We start from the raw sequence: 27,220 nt of genomic DNA, 5'->3' as shown, positions 1-27,220 counted from the left end.
TTTATGTGAAAATCATGAGAATTCCCATTTTAGAGGCCTTTAAATTCTTTGAAAAGAATTCACAATCTATTAAAAGTTGCCCGTCGATTATAATTTCCGAGTATAAATTATATTCATTCCAACTATTCAAATTCAAAGAACAGAATAAAAATATGATTAATACTATTTTTAACAAATATAACATATATATATATATATATATGCCAAAGAATGAATTGTATATGAAACTGAAAATGAATTATAAAGGAAAGAATATTTTTCAAGAACTTTTATTATTTTTATTTAGTGCAAGTTCTATTCATAATTGCCATTGATATAAAGTTTTGCAATTTGTGTTCGTACATCTCATCTTATTCTCATATACTTGTTTTAATCTTAATAGACGAAATTAATTTAATTAATTATGCCTATGATTGAGTTAGGATAGATATATATATATAATCAAACCAATTTGATTCTCAATCTATGTGAATTATTACTAACTATTAACTTTCACATTGTATAAGTTCCTAAGCCCTTTATTATTAAGAAAGAGAACAAGTCTAGTTGACTTAATAAAATGATATTGCATACAATATTACTTACCATATTTGACATCGTGAACATAACGGATTATACTAACGCGTCTTTAAACTATAGATTATGAACACAACCAATGTTATGCCAAAAGATAGCAAATTGCAACCAATCATCATCTAGCTTTAAACAACAACTAATTAACTAACAAAATAAACTAATAGCATATTTTCCTTGATATTTCCATATTATGCTATACCTATCCAACAATACCGTAAAGTGTAAATAAAAGCCAACTTTCTGCCATGCTTCCTATTTACACAACTCAAAGATAACTAAACTAATGAAATTTCAACATGGATAACATTATTACAAAGTTTTTATATGAATTTAAAAAATAAGATAATTAACTTGTAGCCGTCAAGTCGAACTCACTACTGGTTATCCAACATGAAACCAAAGCTGAAATTTAAATGTTTAAACTTAAACGATAGAAGGCAGTATTACAATTTAAAATTCATTTATTTGTCATGTTGAATCTCTTTCCAACATAGAATTTAAGAGATATGTACCTGAAAACGAAGGTAGAAGGAGTAAATTTCAGCAGTTGCAACAGTAACAAAGTCAGCAGAATAGCAGTATTTAGCAAGTCTGAACCAAACCCGTTAATCCAGATGAACAGTGACAGTAACTTGAGGAAAATTTCAGATTCAGACTGAATAGTATCCACAAAAACAAACAACGGACAGATTCTAGAAGGATAACATTTTTTCAGATTTTCAGTTTCTTCCTGTTTCGGATTCCTATTTCTGATTTTTCTGTTTCTGTTTTCTTCAATCTCACACTCTCTTTTTCTTCTTAGAATCTCCTGTTAAAATCTGATTTCTTTTTCTTTTCAAATCAGATTTTTTTCTTCCTATTTTTTTTGTCTTTCCAAAACTCTCTCTAAGCTCTCAAAAACTCTGTCTGAAAACTTATCAATCAGATTTTTTTTTTCTTTCAAAATCTGAGTCTCTCCACCTTTTTCAAGTCAGTCCCCATTCCCCCCTCTTATACAGATCTGCCTGGACTTTTATCTTTTAAAAAACAGAAAATCTCCATTAAAAATCTGTTTTTCCACTTTAAATCCCATTAAGCTAACTTTTCCCTGATTTTTAGCAACCCATTACCCTTTGTTTCCCATTACCCCATTAAATTAAAAGCCACTAACACTCCACTATCAGCACACTACTATCCTCACTGTTTCATTACCAGTAGTACCCCTGAAAGCTTACTGTTATTACTGCCCTCAAGGAAATCAGAATCTGATACAAAATAGATTTTAAAATTTGTTCAAAATCGATTATCCTTCTGAATTAAACAGCTATAACCAATCCTATCAAGTTCTGGACTGAATCTTGACTGAGAATGCACTTTTCTAACACAATGGTATCTAACCAACATTTGTGAAATTGAAATTAAACCTAATATCACAACAAATTATACTGAATTCAACATAGCAAGTCAAACTGAATTTCAGCATTGAACTAAGATTAAACATACACAGGAGCATTGTCAATATACTGACAATGCCCTGTTCAGAAAACAACATATACAGCATACATTTGAATTCACTGATTCGCAAACAGACATGATTTAATTGACGAGTATTAATCAGTTGACTATTTATGACATTTGTCCATAATCAGTCTAAAACAAAAAAAAACAGACTGTTTCAATCAGCATTATCATAAATGAGAATTCATAATATAACTAATCGACGAACTTAATCGAGTCGATTACTTACATTGTGAATAATCACAACCAACAGAAACAGTTTCATATTTTGATCATATAGACGAGTATGATACAGTATAACAACAAAAGATGGGAAAATTACAGACTAATGAAACAAACATAAAATACACGTAGAATACACAAAAGAAATAGAAAAAAATACCTCTGAATCTTCAAATTCATTCAGGCACAGACTCAACTTGAATTCGGACATTTTTTAGGCTGACCAGACTTTATTCGAAGTATTCTCAGTTGAGAATACCTCGATTAAAGTCTATTAGACCTCAATCCTTCACTCGAATCAGAAAAATTCCAAGATTGGAAAATTTTAGGGTTTCAGGTTCTTGGATCTTAAATCCGAACATTTCCGGGCTGATTCGAAGGGAACCAAAGATGACACAAGGGTGAGGGGAGCCTAGGGGTCATTTGGTGTCATTTTAGAACAAGTCTGAGTTTGTTCTTGTTTGGTCTGAATCTTCAAAAGAAGATTCGAGAAGCTCGGAAGTGATTCGAGCCAAACAAGCAACAGATCCATACCTAGGGTGGTTAGGGGAAGTTATGGTGTCGATTTGGGGCTGTTAGGTTTAGATCTGAGTTTGGCTCGAATCTTCAAATGAAGATTCGAGAACCTTCAAATGAAGATTCGAGAACCTTCAGGAAGATTCGAGCCAAGAGGCTAACATATTCGGATAGAGGGTGTTCAGGGGGTTCTAGGGTGTTATTTTGGTGACCGGCGGCGTTGATGCCGTCGGGTTTCAGGCAGTGGGGAATAAGGGAGGCTAGGGTTAGGGGGGTCTGAGGAAGGTGATGATGAACAGTGGAGAGGGGGGTTTAGTTAGGGGGCCGGGGTGAGGATTATGGGCTTATATAGGGACGGGGTGGGTTGATGCTGACCGTTAGATCTAGTAGGATGAGTGGTCAGGATTTATTCACTTAACCAAACGATGTCGTTTGGCTTAAGTTTGGGGGAAAGGGGTCAGCCCGGGGGTGATATGGATCGGGTTTGGATGAGTTCCTGAGGCCGTTGGATCAAGATAGATGAACGGTTCAGATCTGACAGCGTAAAACGTCGTCGTTTCGTTTAAGCAATGGCTGAACTGGACCGTTTGATTGAAACAAATCAAAGGCCCAGATTTGAAGTGCCCATACGACGTCGTTTGGATTTGGTGGTATTGGATCGGACCTGGGGTTTGTTTGGACTGGGCTGTGGAGGGTTAACTTGATTTGGGCCTGGAATTTAATCCAGGTCCGATTTTGTATATATATATATATATATTTTTTCATTTTTTCTAATTTAAATTTCTAATAAAACAATTTTAACTTCACAAAAATATATTAATTACTCTATAACAATTATTTAACACATAGACAAAACATCAAACACATAGTGGAAAATAGAACTATTGCATATTTTTTGTGATTTTATTTAAATTATCTTTTAAATGCATAATTAAATCTTATATGCATGCAACATGTATTTTATTTTATTTTTCATTTTATTATGACAAAGTAAATATTTATGGACATAACACAAATATTTAACACCACGCAAATTCAAAAATTACGCAGTAAAAGAAATTTATTTATTTTTTTGATTTATTTTGGAGTAGTTTTCGTAAAGGCAAAAATCACGTGCTCACAGCTGCCCCTCTTTGTGCGGAAACTCGAAGAGTTTTCGTGCAAAGATAAAGTGAGCGGATACGAGCGATTTTTGCCCGTTCAAATACTCCGTGGGAAGCATTTTTTTGAAAGATTTGACCGAACCTCTGCTTCAAAGGTTTCCTACATATCCTTGGCTATAAAGGAATCAGGTCAATGTAGTTCGGGAAATTTTTTTTTTTTTTTAGCTGGGACTACCGTGGGACTGTGATGTTACTGCTGCTTCGTGCTGTTTTTACTGCTTGCTGACCTCCTTATTACACCTTACTTCAAAGGTAATACAAAAAACTAAACTAGATTATGGTACAGGAATTATAAAAATCTTATCTGGATCATGCCCTTGCGTTTCTTGTTGTCTTGATATCTTGGTGACTCTTGGGCATTTGGCTTATTCCGTATTCCTTTTCATTGTGTCCCGTATTTTCTTTTTGAACTCTTGTTGTTTCTTGCTGGGGATTTTGTTGGACTCCTCTGTTTTATTGAATCTAAATGTGCTCCTTTATCATACGAGCGGCTTTTGATTTCAACATTTCCATTGCATTCCCTCGTTCTCCAGGTGAGTGCCTTGACTGCTTCTTTTCTTTCTTTATCCTCATTCTCCAGGTGGACGCCTAACTTCTTTGATTCTCATCCTCATTCTCCAGGTGGACGCCTGACTTCTTCAATTCTCATCCTCATTCTCCAGGTGGACACCTGACTTCTTTAATTCTTCATCCTCATTCTCCAGGTGGACGCCTGACTTCTTTAATTCTCATCCTCATTCTCCAAGTGGACGCCTGACTTCTTTAATTCTTCTTCATCCTCATTCTCCAGGTGGATGCCTGACTTCTTCTTTCTTCATCCTCATTCTCCAGGTGGACGCCTGACTTCTTCTTTTCTCATCCTCATTCTCCAGGTGGACGCCTGACTTTCTTTTTAACTTCTTCATCCTCATTCTCCAGGTGGATGCCTGACTTTTTTTAATTCTTCATCCTCATTCTCCAGGTGGACGCCTGACTTCTTCTTTTTCTCATCCTCATTCTCCAGGTGGTCGCATGACTTCTTCTTTTTCTCATCCTCATTCTCCAGGTGGACGCCTGACTTCTTCTTAACTTCTTCATCCTCATTCTCCAGGTGGACGCCTGACTTTTTTAATTCTTCATCCTCATTCTCCAGGTGGACGCCTGACTTCTTTTTTTCTCATCCTCATTCTCCAGGTGGACGCCTGACTTCTTCTTTTCTCATCCTCATTCTCCAGGTGGACGCCTGACTTCTTCTTTTTCTCATCCTCATTCTCCAGGTGGACGCCTGACTTCTTCTTTTTCTCATCCTCATTCTCCAGGTGGACGCCTGACTTCTTCTTTTTCTCATCCTCATTCTCCAGGTGGACGCCTGACTTCTTTAATTCTTCATCCTCATTCTCCAGGTGGACTCCTGACTTCTTTAATTCTCATCCTCATTCTCCAGGTGGACGCCTGACTTCTTCAATTCTTTACCAGGTATTTCCTGACACAAATATTGTATTTGCCCCTGTTTTAAATCAAAGAAAACTTCGTTAGTTTAAAGTAGGGTGGTTGACTGGGGTATTCTTGCCGATGGTGATGCTTCTCTTCGTCTCTCTTTATTGCCTTGGAATGGTTGAAAAGACTGTTTTGTCCTTGTAATTGATCCTTGACTATAGGATTCCCCTCTGTATGTTTTCCTTCAAACCCTTTTAACTGTAATCATATGTCCCTTCTGACTTTGCTGATCCACTTTTGATTTCACCTTTCTTACACCCATATCTTTTATCTCCCACCTTTCGTGGCTGTATTTTGTAACCTTGAATCTTGGTAGTATACCTTGACATTCTTTCTTATTTGTTTGGAATAAAACTTATCTCAAAGCTTTTAGAAAAGTAAGATTATTAGTGACGAAACACGCTGATTTCGACAATTATAGAATGAAAAGAAAAATCCAAGTTTGGATGACTGGTTAGAGAAAGAATAAAAACTTATATGATTGGAGTTACTGGCACCAATGATCAGGGTATGCATTTCGGATTAATCAACCCAGTCTTTTAATCAATCTCCTTTCAATTGTCTCATTTTTGTTTTCGCCAAAATTTCCATAATCCAACTTCATTTTTCATTTCACAGACCTGTTGGACTTGCAATGTCTCAAAGAGTTTTCACCGATAAACTTTCCTCATTTTTTCACTTCCTTTTCGCCTTATGGTGCCTACGAAGGTTTTTACCAATAAGACTCTCTCATTTTACTTTTCTCTCAACTTCCGTCGCCTTATGGTGCCCGTGTGGGTTTTCACCTATAAGACTCTCTCATTTTTACTTTCTTTTCTTGTTTGTACCAGAGTGTTATGAACCACCTTCATTTGCTTGACTCAACATTTTTCTAAGATTGATCGAAAGGTCTTTTTGGTATGGAGTTAGAAATGGAAAAGGTATTAAAAGCTAAATAGCTTTGGTATGGGTTTAAAATTACAACTCTTGGAATCTTTCTTGTTTCCAATACAATTCCTGCCCCAGTCTCTTGATTGGGGTCTCTTAATGTTTCTTTTCGTGCACATTGTATATGTCGTGCACCCTATGACCGAGCCGTGAGGCGCCTACGTATCCTTCTTTGAGGAATCAGGTCAAACGTAGTTCACTACGTATCCTTCTTTGAGGAATCAGATCAAACGTAGTTCACTAAATAATAGTGATGTTCTTTCTTTTTTTTTATTTGATTTTCATTGCTTCCAAGAGGGGGTAGGAAAGAAACAAGTATGGCTCAAAGGGGGAAACAAAGGGTATAGTGTTTGGATAGCAGAATAAATTGCCTTTGTCATTCCAATCTTCGAAATAATGCTAAATACAAACATTCAAAATTTTATGCATAATATCTCTTTACCGCGTCAGAATTGATCGCCATGTCTATGCATTTGCCTTCAATATCTGTTAAACATAGTGCACCATTCGATAATACTCTGGTCACAATGAATGGTCCTTGCCAATTCGGGGCAAATTTGCCTTTTGCCTCAACCTGATGTGGAAGAATATGTTTCAGCACATGCTGACCTACTTCAAACTTCCGGGGACGCACATTTTTGTTGTATGCTCTTTCTATTCTTCTTTGATATAATTGACCATGGCATACTGCGGTCAATCGTTTTTCATCAATCAAGTTTAACTGTTTTAAACGGGTTTTGACCCATTCATCATCATCAATCTTTGCTTCGGCGATGATCCGAAGGGAAGGAATCTCAACTTCTGCAGGAATTACTGCTCCAGTGCCGTATACCAACAAATAAGGAGTTGCTCCTACTGAAGTGCGAACAGTAGTGCGGTATCCCAATAATGCAAATGGTAATTTTTCATGCCATTGTTTTGAACCTTCTACCATTTTCCGAAGTATCTTTTTTATGTTTTTGTTGGCTGCTTCTACTGCTCCATTCGCCTTGGGCCGATATGGGGTAGAGTTGCGATGCGTAATCTTAAACTGTTGACATACTTCCTTCATTAAGTTGCTGTTAAGATTAGCACCGTTATCTGTGATGATCACCTTCGGGATTCCGAATCGACATATGATATTTGAGTGGACAAAATCGACCACAGCTTTCTTGGTCACTGATTTGAATGTCTTGGCCTCAACCCATTTGGTAAAATAATCAATAGCTACCAGAATGAACCTGTGCCCATTGGATGCTACCGGCTCAATTGGTCCAATCACATCCATGCCCCAGGCAACGAAGGGCCATGGTGCCGACATTGTGTGCAACTCGGATGGTGGAGAATGAATCAAATCTCCGTGTATTTGGCATTGATGACACTTGCGCACAAAACTGATACAATCTCGCTCCATGGTAAGCCAATAGTAACCGGCTCGGAGGATTTTCTTTGCCAACACATATCCACTCATGTGGGGTCCGCAAACTCCTGAATGTACTTCAGACATGACAGTTGTAGCTTGTCTGGCATCTATGCATCTTAATAATCCAAGATCTGGTGTTCTTTTATACAAAACTCCTCCGCTTAAGAAGAATCCATTTGCCAATCGCCTAATGGTCCTCTTTTGATCTCCTGTGGCTTGTGTGGGATATATCCCCATTCTGATATACTCCTTGATGTCGTGGAACCATGGTTCACCATCAAATTCTTCTTCAACCATATTGCAATGAACGTGCTGATCGTGGACTTGAATATGTATTGGATCTACATAAGCTTTGTCCGGATGATGCAACATTGATGCCAGGGTAGCCAATGCATCGGCAACCTCATTATGGATTCTTGGAATATGTTGGAATTCCACTGATTGAAACCGCTGACAAAGATCATGTAGACATTATCGGTATGGTATGAGCTTCAAGTCTCGGGTTTCCCATTCTCCTTGAATTTGATGTACCAAAAGATCTGAATCTCCCATGACTAAGATTTCTCGGATACCCATGTCTGCGGCTAGCCTTAACCCCAAAATACAAGCTTCATATTCAGCCATATTATTGGTGCAATAAAATCGCAATTGAGCCGTAACAGGATAGTGATGCCCTGTTTCAGAAATGATTACAGCTCCTATTCTGACTCCTTTCATGTTAGCGGCTCCATCAAAGAAAGGTTTCCAGCCAGGCTTTTCAATTCGCTCCACCTCGTCGATATGCATTGTTTCTTCATCAGGAAAATAAGTTTTCAATGGCTCATATTCCTCATCGACCGGGTTTTCGGCTAAATGATCGGCCAGTGCTAGAGCCTTCATTGCAGTTCGAGTCACATAGATGATGTCGAATTCTGTGAGCAATATCTGCCACTTTGCAAGTCTTCCCGTTGGCATTGGCTTTTGAAAAATGTATTTCAATGGATCCAACCGAGAAATGAGGTAAGTAGTGTAAGATGACAAATAGTGTTTCAATTTTTGAGCTACCCATGTTAGGGCGCAACATGTCTTTTCCAGATGAGTATACTTAACCTCATAAGCTGTGAACTTCTTTCTAAGGTAGTAGATGGCCTGTTCTTTTTTGCCAGTGAGGTCATGTTGCCCCAATACACAACCAAATGAATTTTCTAAAACCGTCAAGTAAAGAATCAAAGGTCTTCCTGGCTCTGGCGGGACCAACACGGGTGGGTCTGACAAGTACCCTTTTATTTTATCGAACGCTTCTTGACACTCATCGGTCCATTTGACCGCATCATCCTTTTTTAACAATTTGAAAATTGGCTCACAGGTTGTTGTGAGCTGAGCAATAAACCTGCTGATGTAATTTAACCTTCCCAACAAACTCATTACTTCAGTTTTGTTTCTTGGAGGTGGCATTTCTTGGATGGCTTTGATCTTTGACGGGTCTAGCTCGATGCCTCGTCGACTGACTATGAATCCCAGCAACTTTCCAGATGGAACTCCAAATACGCACTTGGCAGGGTTAAGCTTGAGGTTGTACCTGCGAAGTCTTAAGAAGAACTTCCTCAAATCCCCAACGTGGTTGGCCTGATGCTTTGATTTTATGATCACATCGTCCACGTATACCTCAATCTCCTTGTGTATCATATCATGAAACATTGTGGTCATTGCTCTCATATAGGTTGCTCCGGCGTTCTTTAAACCGAATGGCATTACCCGGTAGCAATAAGTTCCCCATGGTGTGATGAATGCCGTCTTTTCTGCATCTTCTTCATCCATTAGAATTTGATGATACCCGGCATAACAATCCACGAAAGACCCTATATCATGCTTGGCACAATTGTCGATCAAAATATGGATATTGGGTAATGGGAAATTATCCTTTGGACTTGCTTTGTTGAGATTGCGATAGTCGACGCATACTCTAATTTTGCCGTCTTTCTTTGGCACAGGAACGACATTAGCTAACCAAACAGGATATCGAGTGACTCGAATGACCTTTGCTTCCAATTGTTTGGTGATTTCTTCCTTAATTCTCACACTCATGTCGGGCTTGAATTTTCTCAACCTCTGCTTGACAGGAGGCACCGTTGGATCGGTGGGCAATTTGTGAACCACTAAATCAGTGCTCAGTCCCGCCATGTCGTCATACGACCATGCAAAAACATCTTTGAATTCTATGAGTGCTTTAATTAACTCCTCTCGGATCTTTGGTTCCAGATGGACACTTATTTTAGTTTCTCGGATATTACTCGTGTCCCCTATATTGATGTCCTCGGTATCACTTAAGTTAGGTTTGACTTTTTCCTCAAAGTGAATTAACTCTTTACTAATCTCTTCAAAAACCTCATCTTCATCATATTCTGATTCATAATCACAATATATTTCTTGAATTATTACTTCGGAACCAGATTGATTTTTAAGACTGGGCTGAGGATTCCTCATGCATGCCATATCACTAGAGCCAGCGTAAAAGGAACTGTACAGGAAAGAAGAAAAAGAAAAGAAAACTATCAGGAATGATAATAAAAAGGGGAACTGCTTTTTATTGGATGATGAAAGATAACAAGGTTTTGCACACTTCAAACAAACTATAAGATAAGCTTTGGGATTACAACCCTGAAGTAACCCAAACAAACTGAAAGAAAATCAAAATAAACTACCAAGACTCCTTTCGAATTGGGAGAGGAGTGGCTTTCCAATTACTGAGCTTTGTTTCTGGCCCAACGAATTGAACTTCTGCGTTGCTACACCCTTCTCCGCTTTCCAACATATTCACATCACTAAACAATTTCTCGAATCTTTCAATTAATTCCTCCTCAGGATTGACCTGGGATTTAGGAATTGTTGTTATCGGGCGATTTTTAGCACCGGTCTTGACGAAAGACTTTGATAGATGTGGGACTGGTTTTGGAAGAACCCATGCTTGGTGTTTCAGCTTCCTAGCCCTTATCACGTCATTGGCAGTGGGTATGAACCCCAAACCGAATGTTCCCCAGTTCTCGGGGAGAGATACTGGTTGTATAATTCCTTGCAAAGATAAACCCAGACCTTTGCCGGGTATAAAGCCATTCTTTAACATTTCATAAGCTACCATGACTGATGCAGAGGATATCTTTGGATTTGGAAGGTATTTCCCCTCTGGAATTTTCTCTATCGACACTGTGTCGGTCATTTGGTATACCCATGGTCCCTGGTCATTTTCTGTTCCCTCGACCGGTACAATGGTACTGCTGTGAGCATTTAAACTTTCTTCTCCATGCACGACTACTTCTTGATGATCCCATTCAAACTTGACAGCCTGATGTAGTGTTGACGGGACTGCTTTAGCAGCATGGATCCATGGCCAACCCAACAACAAGTTGTAAGAAACAGTTATGTCCAACACTTGGAATTCCATTGTGAATTCAACTGGCCCTATAGTTAGTTCCAACACTATGTCGCCAAAAGAATCTCTGCTTCCACCGTCAAACCCCCGTACACAGATATTATTCTTCTGGATCCTTTCCTCTTTAATTTTTAATTTGCTTAAAGTGGAGAGAGGGCATATGTTTGCACTTGACCCATTGTCAACCAATACCCGGGTTACTACGGAGTTTTCACATTTCACGGTGAGGTAAAGAGCTCTGTTGTGCTCGGTACCTTTCACAGGTAATTCATCATCAACAAATGTAATTCTGTTTGTCTCAAAGATTCTGTTGGCTATTTTTCCCAAATGATTTACAGAGATCTTTTCAGGAACATGAGCCTCATTCAGGATTTTCATCAAAGCCAGACGGTGCTCCTCTGAATGGATCAGTAATGACAACAATGAAATTTGAGCGGGGTTTTCTTTAATTGATCCACAACAGAATAATCATGGAGTTTCATTTTTCTTAAAAACTCTTCTGCCTCTTCTTCCGTCACAGCTCTCTTTGTTGGGGTTGTATTATTTTTAGTTTTTCTTAACTCTTCGGGAGTAAAACATCTTCCCGAACGAGTCAAGCCTTGCACCTCACACACTTCTTCCTTAATTTCTTTTCCCTTGTACATTATAGTCACCTGTTCATAGTTCCATGGGATGGCTTTGTTGTTGATGACCGGTAGCTGGATTACAGGTGCAATAATAACCCGATCTGTACGGGCTCCTTTCACGAATACAATGGGTTTGTTAGCAACCCCTGGTACTATCACTTTCGGCCTTTCTTGTTTTGCGGCAACTTTGCTCGATGATCCCTCCTCGATTATCATAGATGGTCCATCACCATTTCTGTTTTGCTTAGATACCGGCTTCTCCTCTATTAACTGCTTATCTGGCTTGTCTTCATGAGACTTGATCATCATGACAGTTTGTGACGGCTTCTTTGTCTCCCCATCAGCTTGTATGATTTCTATCATATTAGCCTCTTGATGGGCTGGCATTGGATTTCTATTGATATTTGGGGCTTCGGGGGTTTGAACCTCGATTTTATTAGTATCAATCAGCTCTTGTATTGCATTTTTCAAATGCCAGCATTTCTCCGTATCATGGCCTGGTGCACCGGAGCAATAATTCACAGCTAATGGTGTAATCCAGATTCTTTGGAAGAGGATTGGGTAGCTTGGATTGTATTGGTCTCAGCATGTCTAGCTGTCTCAGCCTGTGGAACAGACTAGTGTAAGACTCTCCCAATGGAGTGTAAGTTTTCTTTTTCTGTTCCCTTTCTCCCCTGAATGCTGGCCTAGGCCTGAAACCTGGTCCGGGATAGGCTCGTGGGTAAGTATTTGGTGTGAGAGGAGCACGCCAATTGGTGTGAACAGGTGGCTGATTGTATGCTTGAGCATGGTTAATGGAAAAATGAGGCTCTAAAGGGTGATAGTAGTGTTGGGATGAATCATGGTGGTAAGCTGATTGGCGAGGTCGTTGTTGATTATAGTAAAGCGGTGAACCTTCTGGGTCCCGACCAAATTCCTGAATCAACTATTGCTGCTTCCTCCCTCTTCTTTCTTCCGATTCCTCCTACCCCGCCTTGAATAGCTTGAGTAGTTGCCTTAATTGCTGAATAGCTCATGATTTTATTTGTCTTGAGGCCTTCTTCCACCATACCTCCCATCTTCACTACTTCGTTGAATGATTTCCCAACCGCTGAAACCAAGTGGGCATAGTAAGTCGGTTCCAAGGCTTGGAGGAAGTAGTCTACCATTTCGCTCTCCTTCATAGGAGGATCCACTCTTGCTGCCTGTTCTCTCCACCGAAAACCATATTCTCTGAAACTTTCATTGTGTTTCTTCTCGAATTTTGTCAAGGATAATCGATCTGGGATGATTTCCAGATTGTATTGAAAATGGTATGCGAATGTCTGTGCCAGGTCATCTCAGGTGTACCATCTCCCATGGTCCTGGCGTGTATACCACTCCAAAGCTGATCCGTTTAGACTTTGACTGAAATAAGCCATCAATAATTCATCCTTTCCCCCAGCTCCTCGCATCTTGCTACAGAAACCTCTTAAGTGGACTACTGGGTCGCCGTGCCCGTTGTATAAGTCAAATTTGGGCATCTTGAAGCCAACTGGTAATTGTACGTTTGGGAACAAGCACAAATCCTTGTAGGCTACACTGACTTGCCCACCTAATCCCCGCATGTCTCGGAACGATTGTTCTAGACTTTTGACCTTCCTGAACATCTCTTCTTGTTCAGCATTTTTGGTTGGCTTGTCAATTTCGGTTGGGAGATCAAAACGAGGAGCAGTTGAATTAATTTCGGAGGCTTTGAGAGTGGGCTCCGGGGGGTAATATTGGTTGTCTTGGGCCTGGAATGTAGGCTCACTGGGAGATTTGTGAAATGTAGCAGGGGGAGGTGCTACGAAAACAGGAGTCATAGGTGGAGGAAAGTACGGAACTGGTTTCGGGGGTGGAGACTGTGGTGTCTGAGAGGTGGTGCCTCGGTAGTGCTGGTAAATGGGGAAATTTGGGGATAATTCAGTGGTAATATTATCCTGTGTTTGGGTCATTGATGGAGCAGGGTTATTTGGGTAAGATGGGGGTAGCTGTCCTGTAGACCAAGCTTGGTACATCTCAGCCATTTGCTGCTTGAGTTTAAACATCTCTTCTTTCATTTTCCCGACATCCATCTCCTCTAGCTCCATACCTGTGTCAACATCTGGGATAGACATACTTTCGGGTATTGGTCCTTTTGATCTTGTGTGATAGTGATAATATGCCAGTATACTCTTTAGAGAAACTAACTGCTTGAACTCTGAAAACGAACAATCTTGTTAGTTTTGAGAGTTTAACACATATATAATCACACGTTGAGATGCAATGTTCCTAGATAAATAATCCCTACGTATCATGCCTTACATGAATCAGACCTTGCGTAGTTCGGACTAAAGGCAATCACTTTTATTCATTACACAAAGATGGAATTACATTTGAAAACTTTAAGAAAATGGCTTGAAACACACACACTTAAATCAAAATAAAAGATACAATTCTTAACATCTCACAACGTGCCCCACTTTCCACTTGTGTTGTATATTATTAGACTATTTGTTCAATGTGGAGCTTGACCTGGATGACCTCCCAGCGTACGATACATCCTTTCCAATTCCAATGCTAGATGACGGGCAAAAGTGGGTGCATGTTTTGTAAACCTTTCATAGTCCATTCCCTGACAGTTTACATAACTCTGAGAAGTGTAGACTGCCAGGTCGTGGATTTGTGCCCTGAAATCTTGGAGACGTTGGTCTTGGTTCTGTAATTGCTGCTGACGAGTGGTGGCTATATCTCTGACACGATTTTCTCGATCTAGAGCTGATTCTAATAGAGCTCGGAGTCTGGCCTGCTCTAATCTTGCTTGCGCTCTTTCCCTGTCGAGGTCTGCTTGTTGATGTTCTCTGTTGCATCTTCTCGCCTCTTCTAGTTGTGCACGAAGCTGGTCTTCTGATTGCATCCAATAGTCTTTTTCCTTCTTGAATTGTGCCTTGTCTTTTTCGGATTGCCTATCTTGGCGTTCTTTGTTAGATCTGGCTTCCTCGTTTAATTGTTGGATCCTTTCTTTTGCTTTGCTCAATGCCCTTTCGTTTTCCGCAAGAATGGAATCATAATCTTGCATTTTTTCAAAGAGATTGGCGATGGTTTTTTGATCCTTCCAGCTCCTTTTTGGCGTTTCAGAAACTCTTTTCATTTTTTGGAAACGAGCATGAAGATTTTCATTCTCACAAGCTAGACTTTTCTTCTCGCCTTCGGCTTCTTGTGCTTGCAAATCTTTCTCCAAACTGAGGCTTCTCAGATTTTCTTTTAGGGCATGGATAGTTGCTTTGTACCCTTTTTCTTTTTCTCCCCAGATCAACCGCTCTTGGATTTTATCATTGAAGTTTTGAACATGGGGTCTTTTTGTTGGCCTTATTAGCTCAGGTTCTGGTACATCATCCACGCGAGACCGTTTTTCGAACCAGCTTGCATATCCAGGATTTATCTCACCCTTTGTAGCGTCTAGGACTTGAGTATCACTTTTCAAGTATCGGCACCCATTCTACATCTGCTGAAGTAGAACCTCGGGAATAGTGGCTTCTGGGTGTAATTCGATTACTTGCACACTCAAATCTTCATCATCAGGAACTATTTGATATCTCCCTAGTTGCCTTAGGACTCTTAGTGGCGCATATGGCTGAATGTTTCTCAATCCCAATAGTAGTAGATAACTATTTGAGGTTGACATGTGTATTACTTCCCTCATCGGGAGCCATCCCAGAGTCCAGTCAATTTGATTTGCCGTTAAAGCCTTTAGATGAGATACCCATGCTTCTATTCCTTCTGGAGCTTGATAATTTTTTGTTCTTTCCTCATAGCTCTCGATGCAATTATCATTGTTTGACCCATATTGTATGATCTTGGGTTGTTGTTGGAGATGCTCCATCACCCACATTTGCAACAAAATTTTGCATCCTTCGAAGACCTTTGCTCCTGATTTACATAAAGTCAAAGCCCGATAAATGTCTGACAGAATGATGGGGACAAGGGTGTGATTTTCTTTGGTGAGGATTTGCACAACTTTCGCGGTACGAATATCAATTGTTCGCTCTTTGTTCGGGAAGACCGTGACTCCTAGAAAAGCCACCATGAAGGCAAAGCGACGGTGAATCTGCCAAGTGTCTTTGTTTTGCTTGTTAGTAAGACCTTTCTCATGAATTTCGAACCCATCTGACTTTCCGAACCTTGAATACAAAAAGTTGAAGGAACAACATCCATTGATGACATTGCTTTTCCTGATTTGACTGCTGAAGTTCAGAAGACCGAAGAATCGAAGTACCGAAGGAGCCTTTGTGAATATCAGGCTTTGATTTCTCAGACTTCCATCAAAACCGGCATAGCCAGCTATCTCCTCTAATGTAGGAGTAAGCTCGAAGTCAGAGAAACGAAAGACATTGTGAACAGGGTCCCAAAAAGTTACTAACGCTGCAATCAGATCATCACGGGGTTTAACTTTCATAATGTCCGTGAGATTTCCCAAATGCTTGACGACCCATTTTTGACCGTCTTTGCCTCAATCATACCACCATGTTTGAAGCTGAAATAGAAATTCTTCTGTACTCGTGGATGAGGGGCTTTGTGTGGTGCTCATTTTGTATCTAAAATTTATTTAATAAAGTCAAAACTTATTTTGAAAATTTACACTAAAAAAAATCATTTTATATTAAATATCCTTATTTCAAGATTTAAAGCTGTTTTTTTTTAATTTTTTTTTTTTAAAAATAATAATAAAACAACCCATTTTAATCCGAATTTGCTTTTAAAAATATAATCAGGGTACGCGAACGCATCCCTAATTGCGCAAAATACTTGTAATGGTATTATGGATTTTCCACAAATTGTTCATTATATTCATATATTTTTTATGTGAAAATCATGAGAATTCCCATTTTAGAGGCCTTTAAATTCTTTGAAAAGAATTCACAATCTATTAAAAGTTGCCCGTCGATTATAATTTTCGAGTATAAATTATATTCATTCCAACTATTCAAATTCAAAGAACAGAATAAAAATATGATTAATACTATTTTTAACAAATATAACATATATATATATATATGCCAAAGAATGAATTGTATATGAAACTGAAAATGAATTATAAAGGAAAGAATATTTTTCAAGAACTTTTATTATTTTTATTTAGTGCAAGTTCTATTCATAATTGCCATTGATATAAAGTTTTGCAATTTGTGTTCGTACATCTCATCTTATTCTCATATACTTGTTTTAATCTTAATAGACGAAATTAATTTAATTAATTATGCCTATGATTGAGTTAGGATAGATATATATATATAATCAAACCAATTTGATTCTCAATCTATGTGAATTATTACTAACTATTAACTTTCACATTGTATAAGTTCCTAAGCCCTTTATTATTAAGAAAGAGAACAAGTCTAGTTGACTTAATAAAATGATATTGCATACAATATTACTTACCATATTTGACATCGTGAACATAACGGATTATACTAACGCGTCTTTAAACTATAGATTATGAACACAACCAATGTTATGCCAAAAGATAGCAAATTGCAACCAATCATCATCTAGCTTTAAACAACAACTAATTAACTAACAAAATAAACTAATAGCATATTTTCCTTGATATTTCCATATTATGCTATACCTATCCAACAATACCGTAAAGTGTAAATAAAAGCCAACTTTCTGCCATGCTTCCTATTTACACAACTCAAAGATAACTAAACTAATGAAATTTCAACATGGATAACATTATTACAAAGTTTTTATATGAATTTAAAAAATAAGATAATTAACTTGTAGCCGTCAAGTCGAACTCACTACTGGTTATCCAACATGAAACCAAAGCTGAAATTTAAATGTTTAAACTTAAACGATAGAAGGCAGTATTACAATTTAAAATTCATTTATTTGTCATGTTGAATCTCTTTCCAACATAGAATTTAAGAGATATGTACCTGAAAACGAAGGTAGAAGGAGTAAATTTCAGCAGTTGCAACAGTAACAAAGTCAGCAGAATAGCAGTATTTAGCAAGTCTGAACCAAACTCGTTAACCCAGATGAACAGTGACAGTAACTTGAGGAAAATTTCAGATTCAGACTGAATAGTATCCACAAAAACAAACAACGGACAGATTCTAGAAGGATAACATTTTTTCAGATTTTCAGTTTCTTCTTGTTTCGGATTCCTATTTCTGATTTTTCTGTTTCTGTTTTCTTCAATCTCACACTCTCTTTTTCTTCTTAGAATCTCCTGTTAAAATCTGATTTCTTTTTCTTTTCAAATCAGATTTTTCTCTTCCTATTTTTTTTGTCTTTCCAAAACTCTCTCTAAGCTCTCAAAAACTCTGTCTGAAAACTGATCAATCAGATTTTTTTTTTCTTTCAAAATCTGAGTCTCTCCACCTTTTTCAAGTCAGTCCCCATTCCCCCCTCTTATACAGATCTGCCTGGACTTTTATCTTTTAAAAAACAGAAAATTTCCATTAAAAATCTGTTTTCCACTTTAAATCCCATTAAGCTAACTTTTCCCTGATTTTCAGCAACCCATTACCCTTTGTTTCCCATTACCCCATTAAATTAAAAGCCACTAACACTCCACTATCAGCACACTACTATCCTCACTGTTTCATTACCACTAGTACCCCTGAAAGCTTACTGTTATTACTGCCCTCAAGGAAATCAGAATCTGATACAAAATAGATTTTAAAATTTGTTCAAAATCGATTATCCTTATGAATTAAACAGCTATAACCAATCCTATCAAGTTCTGGACTGAATCTTGACTGAGAATGCACTTTTCTAACACAATGGTATCTAACCAACATTTGTGAAATTGAAATTAAACCTAATATCACAATAAATTATACTGAATTCAACATAGCAAGTCAAATTGAATTTCAGCATTGAACTAAGATTAAACATACACAGGAGCATTGTCAATATACTGACAATGCCCTGTTCAGAAAACAACATATACAACATACATTTGAATTCAGTGATTCGCAAACAGACATGATTTAATTGACGAGTATTAATCAGTTGACTATTTACAACATTTGTCCATAATCAGTCTAAAACAAAAAAAAAATAGACTGTTTCAATCAGCATTATCATAAATGAGAATTCATAATATAACTAATCGACGAACTTAATCGAGTCGATTACTTACATTGTGAATAATCACAACCAACAGAAACAGTTTCATATTTTGATCATATAGACGAGTATGATACAGTATAACAACAAAAGATGGGAAAATTACAGACTAATGAAACAAACATAAAATACACAAAAGAAATAGAAAAAAATACCTCTGAATCTTCAAATTTATTCAGGCACAGACTCAACTTGAATTCGGACATTTTTTAGGCTGAGCAGACTTTATTCGAAGTATTCTCAGTTGAGAATACCTCGATTAAAGTCTATTAGACCTCAATCCTTCACTCGAATCAGAAAAATTCCAAGATTGGAAAATTTTAGGGTTTCAGGTTCTTGGATCTTAAATCCGAACATTTCCGGGCTGATTCGAAGGGAACCAAAGATGACACAAGGGTGAGGGGAGCCTAGGGGTCATTTGGTGTCATTTTAGAACAAGTCTGAGTTTGTTCTTGTTTGGTCCGAATTTTCAAAAGAAGATTCGAGAAGCTCGGAAGTGATTCGAGCCAAACAAGCAACAGATCCATACCTAGGGTGGTTAGGGGAAGTTATGGTGTCGATTTGGGGCTGTTAGGTTTAGATCTGAGTTTGGCTCGAATCTTCAAATGAAGATTCGAGAACCTTCAGGAAGATTCGAGCCAAGAGGCTAACATATTCGGATAGAGGGTGTTCAGGGGGTTCTAGGGTGTTATTTTGGTGACCGGCGGCGTTGATGCCGCCGGGTTTCAGGCGGTGGGGAATAAGGGCGGCTAGGGTTAGGGGGGGGGGGTCTGAGGAAGGTGATGATGAACAGTGGAGAGGGGGGGTTTAGTTAGGGGGGTCGGGGTGAGGATTATGGGCTTATATAGGGACGGGGTGGGTTGATGCTGACCGTTAGATCTAGTAGGATGAGTGGTCAGGATTTATTCACTTAACCAAACGATGTTGTTTGGCTTAAGTTTGGGGGAAAGGGGTCAGCCCGGGGGTGATATGGATCGGGTTTGGATGAGTTCCTGAGGCCGTTGGATCAAGATAGATGAACGGTTCAGATCTGACAGCGTAAAACGTCGTCGTTTCGTTTAAGCAATGGCTGAACTGGACCGTTTGATTGAAACAAATCAAAGGCCCAGATTTGAAGTGCCCATACAGCGTCGTTTGGATTTGGTGGTATTGGATCGAACCTGGGGTTTGTTTGGACTGGGCTGTGGAGGGTTAACTTGATTTGGGCCTGGAATTTAATCCAGGTCCGATTTTGTATATATATATATATATATTTTTTTTCATTTTTTCTAATTTAAATTTCTAATAAAACAATTTTAACTTCACAAAAATATATTAATTACTCTATAACAATTATTTAACACATAGACAAAACATCAAACACACAGTGGAAAATAGAACTATTGCATATTTTTTGTGATTTTATTTAAATTATCTTTTAAATGCATAATTAAATCTTATATGCATGCAACATGTATTTTATTTTATTTTTCATTTTATTATGACAAAGTAAACATTTATGGACATAACACAAATATTTAACACCACGCAAATTCAAAAATTACGCAGTAAAAGAAATTTATTTTATTTTTTGATTTATTTTGGAGTAGTTTTCGTAAAGGCAAAAATCACGTGCTCACAAGTATTTAATACATATATTGTGTGAGGGCTCCACAATCTGTACATTTATTATGTGGCGAAGCTCGTCTCGTTTTTATTATTTGAGGGCAAACTTAAGGCAACTACGATTTTCTACCAATGAAACCATCCGAGGTTAAACAAAAAAAAACAATGATTCTAACAGGTAATAATATCCATGGTAAAAATGAAAAATAGAATAACCTCGTTCATATGCTCACATTTACTTTAAGCATGCAGTAACTAAACATAGAATAAACATTTTTAACACAACAACAAAAAATTGCATTGTTGACATTCATAAATATCGAATATTCTCATTTTTTGCCTTGAACCATAATATGCAAAACGAATGAAATGAAACAAAGGACGAAGAACACCAACCTTCGAACCTCGACAATCCTAGAACAACAAACAGTGCCTCCTACGGAACTCGAACCGGACCTCACTCGACGAGGAACAATGATGAAACCTCGGACAAACACCTCGACGTACCAGACTTCGACGAGCAAAAGAACCTCACCGGACTGAAGCAACGGCTGAGCTGCTCAACGACGCAGCAACGCAGCAACTGGACATGCGAGTGGCGATTGGATAATCGCTTGGCATGGCGTGCTGGTTCGTCGCTGGGGAAGGAGGCGAGCTGGGTTTGGTTGATTGGTTGACGGACTGGTTGCGAGACGACGAGGGAGATGGTGTCGTCGGAGCAGGTGGTCGTTTGGACATGGTGTTCAGGTGACGACAGTTATGGCGTTGGAGTTTTGGAGGGGACGGGTGGTCGTTTGGTGGGGGTTTGAGGCAGAGAGGGAGCTGGTGTTTGGACGAGATGGTGATGCGAGGAGGATGACGAATGAAGCAGCAAGGGTGGACTGCCGGTGGTTGTAGGCTTATGGTCGCTGGGTAGTGACGACGATGGGCAGTGACGGGTTGACGACGGGAGGAGCTGGTGGGTTTTCGTCGAAGGTGGGTGGTTATGGCATCGGGGCAGGTGGTCGACGGTAGGGTCGACGGGCCTGTTTGGTGGTGGTGTTTGGGTGGTGTTTGGGGCAGTGGTCGACGGGCTTGGGTTGTAGGGTTCTAGGGTTTTTTTGCCTTGGTTCTCCTTCAGGAAGAAGGAGATAAATAGTGCAGTGCTCTCCTTTCAAATTTTCCAAAAGTCCCCCCTTTTGCCTTGGCCTTGTCCGTGTATTTGATACACAATGCCAAGAAAAATGAGCCCCACGCGTGGTGGGGTTCAAGGTTTGTGTCCCCCACGCGTGGTGGGGTTCCCCATGTGTCGTGGACTCGGTTTATTATGGGCTAGGTCCGAAAATTAGGCCTAAAACCGGGTAGTTTGAACCCGAATATTATTCTTTTGCCCGGACCCGAGAAATAGGAACACGACGTTGCTCAACTAGTCCTATGTAAGCAAAATAACTAACAAAAATAAGACTAATATTTAAACAAAACTATATCTATTTTTTAAGTATATTTTCCAAGATTTAAAATAGCTACAAAATATTAATAAAACTATTTTTGTAATTTTCGTTTTTTATACAAAGATAAAATATAAAGTAATATTTTTTGTATTTTTCAAAAATTATAATGACTACAAAACATTAATAGAACTATATTTTTTGGTTATTTTCGAAATTATATAAAGTACAAAAATAAAGTGCAATTTTTGTATTTTTTCAAGTTTATGAGAAATACATAAACTAAAATTTATATATATATTTTTTGTAATTTTTCCTTTTGCAACGAAATAAAGTAAAAATAGTTAAAATGACTATATTAGACCCAATTTCACATATTCACGCTGAAAATGTGAAAATTCTCGGGGAGGGTCAAAAATCAAGTGCCTACAATTGTCACGACCCAAACATCCCTATGAAATATGTCATGACGGCACATAATTTCTACGACTAAGTAAGCCTAACAGATTGCGAAAATATCAATAAATGGAAGCAAAACTAAACAACTAACTATATTAGATACTGAATAACCAATAACAATGGCGCTCGACATGTACAATAACCAAAATACTAGACGTACACAGTTTTCCCAAAATTCGGAACATCATGAGTCACAAGCTACAAAAAGAAAATAGTGTCTCTATACTCCAGAGTCTAAAAGGAAATACAGGAAGTGTTTGACATGGGGAAGAGTAGAAAGGGACTCCGAGGTCTGCGGACGAGGCAGATATATCTTAAAGTCTCCAAAGCTGTCTTGACTCACTAATAATGCGGCTGATAACGAGCACCTGAATCCGCACACAAAAATCTGTGCGGAAGAGTAGCATGAGTACGCCACAATTGGTACCCAGTAAGTGCCAAGCCTAACCTCGGTCAAGTAGTGACGAGGTCAGGTCAGGCCCACCGGTATATAATAAATAAAGCATGAGAATATAACAATATAATAAACGACCTGAGTTCACAAAGGAAACACAATGAAATAATAGTACAACACATGGAAATAAACAACAGAGGATCTCCCGAGATACCGTCTCGTAGATATGCAGGGAGAACTTCCGAGGTACCGCCTCGTAATCTCAAAAGTAAATATGCGGGGGAATCTCTCGGGATACCGTCCCGTAGTCCCAAAAGTAAATATACAAGGGGATCTCCCCAGATACCGTCATGTAGTCCCAAAGTAAATACACAGCTCAGACAATTGCAGATGAAAGGTACAACAAGAGAATCTACAGTTTAGACTAAGGGCAAATCAAGAAAAGAAGCAGGATTCACTAAACATGCTGCAAAGAGTTCAAATAAGCAATCAAGACACATAGTCATGCTATTCTAGGCTAATATGATAACTACACATGCTAATATACTCAGATAAGATGAAAACAGGCTATTACTCTGTAAAAATCAGGTTTTTCAACAAATAGCCCGTGTACGCACTCGTCACCTCGCGTACACGGCGCTCACATATCATAACAACACCAAATCCTAAGGGGATTTCCCCCGCAAAAGGGTAGACAAGCTACTTACCGCGAACCAAGCTCAAATCAATCTGTAACAATACTTTTTCCACGAATATCCTACTCCGAATGGCCAAAATCTAGCCAAAATCAATTAAATATCATAAATATAACTATAAGAAACTAATCTAGTTAATGAAATCAAAGCTAAAGCGAGAATTTAGAAAATCACACTAAAAAGTCTCCCCGGGTCCATATCTCGAAATCGGGTAAAAATCACAAAGTACGAATACTCATTCACTCACGAGTCCAACCATACAAGAATTTCTTGAATCCGACCTCAAATTACCTTTCAAATCTCAAAAACTTAGTCTAGGAAGTTTCTATCATTTCCCCCCAATTTCCAACTCAAATCCCTAACTAAAGGGTGGAATCATCTATAGATTAATGAGATATAACCACAAAAGAGATAAGAATCATTACCCACAAGTTTCCTCTAAAAAAAACCTCGAAATTTTGCTTCAATCCGAGCTCTCTAGGTCTAACAATGGGGAATGAAATCAAACCCTCGAACTTTTGTATTCTAAATTTGGGATTTGAGATTGAAATTCTAAATTTGGGATTTGAGGGGTCAAATGGACTCCGATTCTTGTGAATTTGGTATGTATAGACTCGTGGCGAGATAAGGAACATTTTGATGTAAAAATTTCTGGATTTCAAGACGTGGGCCCGGGGCTCGGGTTTTGCAAATTTCATGATTTTTGATATTTTTCGAGTCTTTTCGATTGGGTTATATTCCATTAGCCTATTGTGATGTATTCGTTGTGGTTTTGGCCAGATTCGATGCGCGAGGAGGTCGATACGAAAGGAAAGGGCATCACGGAGTAGTATTTGGTCGGCTAGTGGTAAGTAATAGATGTAAATGATGTCCTGAGGGTTTGAAACCCCGGAATTTCACATCGTAACGCTATATTGAGGTGACTTGCACGCCGGATAACGGGCCTGGGGTAGAGCACCATTGGGGATTGTGACTTGGTCCGTCCCGAGAGATATTTTACTACATTTTTGGTTGAGACGTATACTTTATTATTGTGAATTGGGCTTGTTGCCATGCTTGGGGCCTTGTGCCGACCTGTAGAACCCTTAGGGGATTTTTGACTGGTTTTCCTCACTTATTTTGTTAAAGAATTTATATCCTCAATCATGTTTCTAATTGTAGGCTTCTTGCCAATTATTTGAATCCTTCAGGGATTGATATCACTGCTTTCGCATATTTTGCATATCATTTGACCTCAGTCCAAGGTTTTAAATACTGTTTTGCAAACTCAGCCATCTTTCTAAGATTTGAAAACTTAAATGATATTTCGGGCTGAGAATTACTGTTTTACAAATGCCCAAGGGGCTTATGATGATTTCTGGATTGAGCATGGATCGGGTTGCGCGCCGCAACAGTGTTATATTGATATTGAGGCCGAGAGCCTGGTTGATTACATTGATATTGAGGCCGAGAGCCTGGTTGATTACATTGATATTGAGGCTGAGAGCCTGGGTGATTATACTGAGATTGATATGAGGTCGAGTGCCTAGATTTGATGTCACGAGATGGCTTGATATTGCGCTTGGGCTATAGGAGCCCCTCCGAAGTCTGTACACACCCCCAGTGAGCGTCGTCGACAATAAATAAATATGGATGGCTCGGGCTGCACGCCGCAGTGGGTACCAGAGGGTACCGTCATATGCATTGCATTGCACTCATGCATTTATTCTTTACCTGCATTATCTGCCATAATAATTATGTGCTCTTATTTCATTGACTGATTGCTTTATACTGTTCTGAGCCTGATGGGCTGATACTGTTCTGAGATACTGAGCCCGAGGGGCAAATTTCTACTTATTATTTTGATACTGAGCCCGAGGGGCAGATTTCTACTTATTATATTGATACTGAGCCCGAGTGGCAGATTTCTATTATTATTTTGATACTGAGCCAGAGGGGCAGAATTCTACTTGTCATTTTACTGCCAAATTACCTGTTTTACTGGTTTAAAAGAAATTTCACATGATATTTCACTGAATTGTTATTTTAAATGATTTTCACTGTTTCTGTATAGAATATTGTGTGTCTTAATGTGTTTTCTTACCTTCAGTCATTATTTATATTTATTACTCACTGGGTCAGAGTACTCATATTACTCCCTGCACCATGTGTGTAGGTACAGGTATTCCTGAGGCATAGAGCGAGTTTTTTGCTGGTCAGTTTTCATCGGAATTATCGAGGTAGTTGCATGGCGTTCGCAGACCCGTTTTCTCCCTTATCTTATGTTATTTATGATATCTTCAGACTTTGTTCCTAATTCCATACTTTGTAGAATTTTAGTAAACTCTGTAGTAGCTCATGACTTGTGACACCCCGGTTAGGGCTGAGTTGGGTTGGATTTCCGTATTTTATCTATACTTTTCGCTATTGGATATTATTAAACCATGTTTATACTATAATTGTGTTAATTAATTGTCTTAAAAGGATGAATTAGGTTGAATGACTGGCCCTGTCTTCATGAGAGGCGCCATCACGACCAGGTTCGGGAATTGGGTCGTGACACCTTCCCACCCAGCCCATGCAAATGTAAAACACATATTAAAATCTACGACAGCAAAAATATTTTGAGTCGGATAACCTTTACGGCCAATATATGGTATCTCTTGACCTTGCGGTAATCTTGATTTAACATGTGTGCCATCAAGTGCTCCAACACAATCCTACATACATTTACAAGTATAAATTCAACTTAAGTTAGTAATACTTATAAAAGTTAACTTATAAGATTAATAAAAAAATAATTATGTAAAAATATTGCTTACTCTAAAGAAAGGGAGATATCGACCAGTACATGGCTTGTGAGCTCCTGCACCATCATTATAATTTTGATGTGGTCTAATTATATCTCTTGCAAGCTGACAAACGGCCTTTAAGACACTATGAAAGTGTCTATGAATTGTTTCTCCTGAATGTTGAAAGATTTCCTGTATCAATCGATTTCCAGCTCCATGTGCACAAGTCATCAAGAACATGCCTAACATCTCGTGTATAGACATTCCACGTGTGGGTTTAAGCCCATACTTTTCAGTTAAGTCATTCGATAGATCAACAAATACCGACTTCCTCAGTCGAAAATTTTCATAACAACGAGTCTCGTTTCCTCTTAATATCTCTTGAATAAATACATTTCCAGAGCGACTAGATGTACGATAAGGTTCCTTGCATAGGTATTTTTCGTAATACATCAAAATCAATTTACCTGCAATTTGACATAAGGCCGTCCATTCCTTCTCATCTTGCTCCCTCTGTATCTCATCCAGTACTTCTTCATCTTCATCCTCTGACGAATAACTTGGATAAGGATTACTATGTCACTAGAGTCCGAACTCTCCATTTTACTGAAAATGAAAACATAAAGTTTAGCAATATGCTTTCTAAATAGTACTGAAGAGGCTTTCAAACATAAGCTTTCTTCAGTTCTTTTTTATGTACTGAAGAGACCTTCAAACGTAAAGTTTACCAAAGCTTAACAATAGAAGCAATATAAGCTTACCACAAACAAAACCAAACAAAAGTTTAACAATATAAGCTTAACAATAAAACCAAGGCTTTCAAACATAAAGTTTACCACAAATAGAAACTTTAATTTAATAAAAGTTTAGTGATATAATCCTAATGTCTAAACAAGAAGCAATATAAAGTTTACACATAAAACCATAATAACATCT

At 38.4% G+C, this 27,220-nt stretch overlaps 1 protein-coding gene across 1 annotated transcript in view; it reads right to left on the bottom strand.

The window, feature by feature from the left end:
* The window catches only part of LOC142176255 (uncharacterized), a 37,396-nt gene extending 10,510 nt beyond the window's left edge, over positions 1–26,886 (bottom strand). Inside the window, exons 1-3 of the mRNA XM_075243384.1 lie at positions 26,752–26,886; positions 26,315–26,710; positions 26,131–26,212 (exon numbers count right to left, since the gene is read on the bottom strand). Of these exons, the coding sequence (XP_075099485.1) occupies positions 26,131–26,212; positions 26,315–26,710; positions 26,752–26,886 (613 nt within the window). The remainder of the gene's footprint in view (positions 1–26,130; positions 26,213–26,314; positions 26,711–26,751) is intronic.
* Between the last annotated feature and the right edge of the window lie 334 nt (positions 26,887–27,220).

This window comes from Nicotiana tabacum, chromosome 22 (assembly GCF_000715075.1).
Source record: "Nicotiana tabacum cultivar K326 chromosome 22, ASM71507v2, whole genome shotgun sequence".
Classification (NCBI taxonomy): domain Eukaryota; kingdom Viridiplantae; phylum Streptophyta; class Magnoliopsida; order Solanales; family Solanaceae; genus Nicotiana; species Nicotiana tabacum.
The sequence above is the reverse complement of the archived record's forward strand: the minus strand, read 5'-3'. Positions and strand labels throughout refer to the sequence as shown.